The 6917-nt window shown below is 45.5% G+C and overlaps 1 protein-coding gene across 11 annotated transcripts in view; it reads right to left on the bottom strand.

Annotated features, from left to right (window-relative positions):
• MADD (MAP kinase activating death domain) overlaps window positions 1-6917 on the bottom strand; it is a 58792-nt gene that overhangs the window by 30797 nt on the left and 21078 nt on the right. For 9 of the 11 annotated variants that reach the window (XM_012802833.2, XM_023509628.1, XM_023509619.1 and 6 more), the window contains exons 15-20: window positions 6410-6511; window positions 4583-4685; window positions 4027-4213; window positions 3779-3929; window positions 3259-3465; window positions 481-581 (exon numbers count right to left, since the gene is read on the bottom strand). In XM_012802833.2, coding sequence (XP_012658287.1) covers window positions 481-581; window positions 3259-3465; window positions 3779-3929; window positions 4027-4213; window positions 4583-4685; window positions 6410-6511 — 851 coding nt within the window. The remainder of the gene's footprint in view (window positions 1-480; window positions 582-3258; window positions 3466-3778; window positions 3930-4026; window positions 4214-4582; window positions 4686-6409; window positions 6512-6917) is intronic. The other 2 variants (XM_023509615.1, XM_023509629.1) reach the window with 1 other exon arrangement.

Raw genomic sequence — 6917 nt, 5'->3', positions numbered from 1 at the left:
TTTTTTTTTTTTTTTTGAGACAGAGTCTTACTATGTCACCCCTGGTAGAGTGCCAGAGTGCTACAGTGGCATAGCTCACAGCAACCTCAAACTCTTGGGCTTAAGTGATTCTATTGCCTCAGCCTCCCAGGTAGCTAGGACTACAGGAACCCACTACAACAGCCAGCTATTTTTATTTGGTTGCAGTTGTCATTGTTATTTAAGCTGGCCAGGGCTGGGTTTGAACCCACCAGCCTCAGTGTATACGGATGGTGCCATAACCATTGTGCTATGGGTGCCCAGCCAAAAACATAATCTTTAATGGATACTAATATTTGCATGACATGGAACTATATTTATTTAATCACAACCCTATTATTGGACATTTATGTTGTTTCAAGGTTATTGTTTCTTTTTTTTTTTTTTCATTTTGTTTTTAATTTAAAGAAGTATTCTGAGATAGCAATTTAATCCCTACAATTTTCAACAATGTTCACAAACCTGGGAACTAGATGTCAGGCTCACACCACTGTCTGCGCTGATCTGGGATTTCTTCTCCTCTGTTTCACCAAGGTCAAATACAGGTTTGATTACTTCAGGCCCTGAGTAGGGGAAGACTTCTGTTACTCAGTACACAAAGGCAATGGGCAGGTGGTGAAGGGAGTGGGACAGCAGTATAGCCTGAACCCAGACTTGTTCAACCTGTCCCAGTCACCTTTCCAGGGATTACCTGCCACTCAGGACCCACTGCTAGAAGAAGCCTTAAGAACCAAGTAGGACAAATTGGACCTGGTCTCAAGGGTTCTGCAGCCATCTTCTCAAACTGAGAAAATTCTGAGCAAATCATCTTAAAGTAGAAAAGCTCTGCAAACAACTGTCTAAATCACATTTTACAGCACTCAGAATCAAAGCTTCACTGGTGCCCAAGACCATTTAAGCAACCCCAGGACACGCAGTACTTCCCAAACAAATGTGTCTAAAAGAGCTAGAAAAGGTTAGGTCCCAGGAGGTAAAAGAAACATCAGCTGTTTCAGTGGGTACTGCTACCCCACCATACAAATTGGATTTTTAAGATAAAAACCACCCCCATTTTCCCCCGCCCACCCAAAATGGTATGGCAGAAGGACAGAATGACAGAAAGCAAGAAAGCGTGCCTAGGCAAGCCACCAGAGAGAGTTGGGCAGCTACAGACTCAACACGGAGGGACAGCAACCATCTCTGCCAACTTCACCCATAGGCCTTCTAACAGGTGAGGGAGATAACAGCCAATGAGGGAAACTAAAATAGGCAAACTTCTCCCCACCAGCTCTGAAGCAATACAGAAACAAGTTCTAAGGGGTTTCATTCAGTAGACACCTTGATTACAGCCTGATTGCTATGAGGGGAGGAGGAAAGAAGCAGCCTACAAACCACACCTACGAGTCACATACCACCTACCTGCTTTCATTCCAAATACCCTCCAAGAACAAATTTGGGATGGGGCTGACAAAGGGAGCCTGCCCCAAGTGGGCCTGGGGAGTTGGCAGGTATGGGAGACTTGGGAACAGGAAGGGGCATTTGTTCCTTACTCTGTTTTTCCAAAGCTTTTTGCTTTTTCACTTCCTGGTGCTTGTTCCACAATTCTACCCCAGATGCAATGCAAGCAGGAGAGAAAGAGAGAGTCAGAGGCTGGTCAGACAGACAAAATGGAAACCCACCCACCCAAGTTGACTTGGTTTCAGGCACACGATTACCAGTCAAGAGATATCTTCATAGGGAAGGGGTGGGGAACCAAGAGATCCAGTGCCTTCCCCGGACTCATGAACTACAGAATTCAAATTTCTAATTCTAATCCCAATGTGGCAGTAAAAACCCTGCACAATGTCAGGGCTAGAAGGACCCTTAACGAAGCTCTTTCATTTTTCCATGAGGAAACTGATCCTAAATAAAGAGGGTCTTCAGCCTTTGCTCAAGATCATGTGACTTAGGGTAAGTTTAAACTTCTACCACATCATGCCTCTGCCAAATGAGCTGGAGAATGGCAATTTTTACAGATTTCAGATGAGACAGTCATCACTTCAAGCAGTCACATGGTTTCAGAAGCAGGAGCACCAACCAGTTTGATTCAGTAGATTGGCCACTCATGCAGTCAGCCAGCATCCTTCCTTACTGCTATCGAAGAAACCAGTGTACCCTCAGAAGCAGCTTCTACACTACCAAGAGACCTGTACTTAGCCAGTCATCTGGTAAAAAGCATCTAATAAACATGATAGAACATAAAATGGTCAAGACTAGCATCTTAGCAGGAGAAAGCAGAAAGAATACCAGTCATAACCATTATTTTCCTGGAAGGAGCTTCAGAGTTTTCTGAGTATGATCTCATTTCCCAGCTGAGGAGATAGACTCTGAGACTCCAGACCTCCAGATTGGCAGGTCAGTACTTTTTCTAGAATATTATATCAGACAGGGGAAAGCCAGGGTTGACTGCCTCTAGAACTGTATTATGCTGGCTAGGGAAGTATAGCACCCCTAAAAAGGAAACTGGTTCTTTGGTTCCACTGATAGGAACACAGGGCAACTGCTAATGGTCATGGCAAAAGGCATCAGCTGGAAACACAGTGCCCAGGGACCTAGAACCATAAAAAGAAAGATATAACCTAGATAACTCAAGGCCCATAGTAGGAAGTAACCCAAACAGATGACACCAGAGAGTGCAAATAGAGAAACCAAACACAAGCAAGACTAATCAAGTCTAGTAAGGAGGAGTTCAAAGAAGAGCTGACTCAGAAACCTATGCTTCTAAGGTACAGAACCCAGCAAATGAGGTTCCCAGACATGCCCTAGAGCAAATTCCAGGGCAGTGTACCGCCTAGATGGGTTAAAACTGACTTCAGAGACCCAGATGATCATAATTTTACAGCCAGATGATCATAATTGTACAGCCTCTGTAAACTTCCTGACAGCTTCAAGGAACTCACATGGCCTCTTGATTACATGAAGAAATGTAGAAGTTAATAAAAAGAGGGACCAGGAGTATAGCTCAGACTCCCTGCACTAAGCTTCATGGGGCCCTCTAAACAAAACTACTATTCCTCAAAGATGTAGGAGCGGGTGGCTGGAGATGAAGCTTAAGAAATAGAGTAGTACAAAGAAATGCCGTTAGAAGTGGACACAGACCTATCTCCTTCTCTAGAAAGCAAAGCATGGGGAAGAGAAAGGCGGAATTCTGGATGAATTGAAAGTAGAGAGGGATATTTAAGAAGTCAGAACCCCTCTACCACAAAATACAGTGATACATACCAATAGATGCTACAAAGTTCTCTTCCTTTAAACTTCTGGTGTCCGGTTCCTTAGGACCCTTTCCTGTGGCACTTGATGCCCGAGGTCCCAGTTGGGGAACTCTCAGCTGTGCCATAGCCTTTGGGTCCCCCCGCCCAGCCAGGCCAGGATCCTTGCTAACTGGGGTATTTATACTTTCTGTTGGACTTCTCTTTCGCTTGTCTGGTTCTGAGAAAAAAAAAATTCAATACAGAAAGAGATTAAAAGAGGTAGTGAGTAGGAATCAAGGCACAGAGATAAAGGGGGAAAAGCCAGGATACAGGAGGATATGGAATGGATGTGCAGGAAAAGAGCTGACATTTTTCATGACAGGAAAATATCCACTACATATAAACATGCACTAGAAAATAAAATCCCAAAGCCTGAGGGGAAACAGCTTTAGCACTGACAAGAGGGGAAACTCATCATAGAGACAAGTACATTTTCTCTCTTTTAGAGGTAAGTAGGAGAAGGTGTGATGCCCAGCTCACACAATCCCTACCTTTGCTATAGTAGTGGGTGTGGGCGATCTCCAGAAGCCCAAAGATGCTAGCCATGCCGCCCAGACCTGCATGGGAATAGGACTGCTCCAGACTGAGGACTGTGCACTTGAGGAGATCTAACATTCCCTTGTATACCTTACGACTGATCTCCTGCAACAACAACCCAGGGGCTAGAGTTGGCAAAATTACCTTTGGTGTCCACATCCCTTTCCCCAGTTTATTCCGACTCTCTACCCCAAACACTGACCACATCCGGGATCATGTCCTGTCGGGCATCATCCTCTGACTGCACCGTGCGGTTCAGCTTGCTCAGGACAAAGACTCGCAGTTGCTCACTTTCCAGCAGCCGGCGCACTTTCTTCATGTTGAGCCAGCCAACCCCCTGGCCATCCAGCACGCTGTGCACCACCTCCTTCAGAAACTGCTGGTTCTCACTACAGGGTCCACAGAATACTCTGGTCATCAGCTCCTTTGCAGAGTATCCCTCCCAACTCACCAGACTAAATTTTTGCCTTTAGGGGCAAAACATAAAGCCAAGTCTCTGAACATGCTCCAAATCCAGCACATCCCTCAGTACTCTAGATAATCTGGTTTACTCAAATACCCACCACTGCTATTTCACCCTCCTCAACACTGTAAACTCTAACTACTGCCTGTGGATTGAGTCAGAATAGGAAGTGCTGGTAAGAAACTGATTTCATTTACCCTACTGAGAGCTTCTCTCCTACTCTTGAGTATTCCTGAAGTTTTTTTTACAGGACTTACTACTTGAGAACTTTTAAATCAGCTCTTCCATTTATTACCTAGAATTGCTGGATCGACCCTGGGGTGATGGAGGTTCTCTTTTCACTGTCGGGCTGTGTTTAATGACAGATGACTTCTGATCCACTAAAGCCCTCCTGTTTCCTATATTAGGGAAGGTAAGAATGAGAGACATCACAATTACAGATCAGGAGCTAGCATTAGCACAGCCCTGAGTAGCCATGTTCCACATCCATTACCCTGAAGGGCTGGGTGAGGGTGGCCCCAGGGCATCACACATAGGTAGAAACCAGCCATGGCAATGTGAGCAGGTGGGGATGGAAACTCAGGCCACTCCACATGCACCAGCAGCCCGCACCATGGGCAAGCATGGGCGTCATGGGGGATGGGGGTGGAGCAAAGGAGGTCATTCATGTGACACTGCTTGCTCCACAAGGAAGATGGCCCTCAGGCAGGCATGGAAGATGCTAGAAAAAAAAAAAAGATCATGCATAGCTCACGGGCAAGACCCACCTTCACCACTCCCAGGGCCGGCTTCAGTAACAATCTCCATTAGAGTATTTAGCCCAAATACTGGGACACAAAATACACAATTAGTAGGTGCACCACAATACCATATCCCCTATACCCCTCAGTGGAGCAGTAAGTTAGATAATCTGAACATTCTCCCAAAGCTTGTATGGTGCACATAACCTTGGTTCTTGGGCACCTCAGAGCTGGAAGCCAAGTGACCAGGAGACAATCAAGGCTGTAAGAAAGACCATCTTTAAAAGATGGTGGCCTCTCAAAGCCAGGGGCAGAATAAATGACATAGTGAGCCTTCAGGTACTAAACAGACACATGCATGAAAGAGGGACCACTGGTTTTCATGAAATATCTGGCACAGGCATCCAGAAGGCCTGTAGGTATGCACAGGAAAGCATCTTGCAGATGCTGTTGTGAGGGGTGGACTTGGAGTATGAGGATGGGGGGTAGGTGGGAGGATAAGTGCAGCAAATGAGATGAAGCACAGCATGCAATGAAAGTCTTCAAATACAGCAAATCAAAGCCAGTGACACCAACACCTTGCCATCCCTATCTACCCAACCTTATGTGAGCTCGCTGTAGCAGCACTAGTCTGTAACAAATATAAGTAGATCCATTATCTCTAGTCAGTTCCCTATACTGCCAGCTCTGCATCTTGCCTATCTATCTCATGGTCCCATCCCCACCAAAGAACATTCCTTAAGACTCCTGACATTTTTAATCATTAGGAGTGAGAGGTCAGTTAAAGAATACAGAGTTGCTTCTCACTATACATCCTACATAATTAAATGCAAGTTAAATTCAGAAGATTCTCTTCATCTCTCAGAGATCACAAATAAAATTCAAATAAGGTCTTAACTGCCCCTAGAAGCAAACCAAAACTATCTGGCATACTCATAAGCCCTAAGTTGACATGAAGCTGCAGTAAGGTAAGAGGCTGGACTCTGCTAACACCACCAGACTCTCCACAACCATCCTCTAGTGGGCCAGCTCCCTGGGACTGAGTTCATCCTAAATTCATGTAGCAGGAACCCAGCAGATGACTAGGGGCAGGTGATGATGTCTATTTAATCACGTCCCTCTGACAAGATCTCCACCCCCAGAAGCACTAATCCCACAATTGTTATTATACTAAATGATACAACAGGGCCTTCTCTAGCTACAAAGACAGTTTCCATCTGACAACCATCAAGAGCCCATGATGTGCAGTGAAAGCCATGAGAAGCGATATGAGGGCAACAGCCAGATCAAATGACTCATCATACACAGGGATCCTAATAAGCACCCCTATCCCTGAAACATCTCAGAAGAACCTGCTTTGGCAAAAGGAGGGTTGGAGTTACCTTTCAGACTAGGGAAGGGTGTGGTCTTCTCTCGGGCACCTTTGGTGGGCAAAGTAAGGTTTGAAAGACTAAAACTTGTACTGTGGTTCCGATACAGGCTGCCTATCAAGGGGAGAGTGCAAGAATAAAGAACAGAATAAACACAAAGTGTTATATATACTCCAATGACTATGCCATCATCTTCACCTCCCTCCTTTTCTCTTTTCTCCTTTCTTAAATCTAGCATAAAATATAACATCTCCCTCCTCCTCAAACATAATCCAAATCTGGCAGATCAGACAATCTCTGACCTATCACAGAAAGGATCAAGTCTAGGGCAGCGCTTGTGGCTCAGTGAGTAGGGCGCTGACCCCATATACTGAGGGTGGCGGATTCGAACCCATCCCGGGCCAAACTATAACAAAAAATAGCCGGGCGTTATGGCAGGTGCCTGTAGTCCCAGCTACTCAGGAGGCTGAGGCAAGAGAATCACCTAAGCCTAAGAGCTGGAGGTTGCTGTGAGCTGTGA

This window comes from Otolemur garnettii, unplaced genomic scaffold, assembly GCF_000181295.1.
Source record: "Otolemur garnettii isolate 467f Iridium unplaced genomic scaffold, OtoGar3 scaffold00001, whole genome shotgun sequence".
Taxonomy (NCBI): Eukaryota; Metazoa; Chordata; class Mammalia; order Primates; family Galagidae; genus Otolemur; species Otolemur garnettii.
The sequence above is the reverse complement of the archived record's forward strand: the minus strand, read 5'-3'. Positions and strand labels throughout refer to the sequence as shown.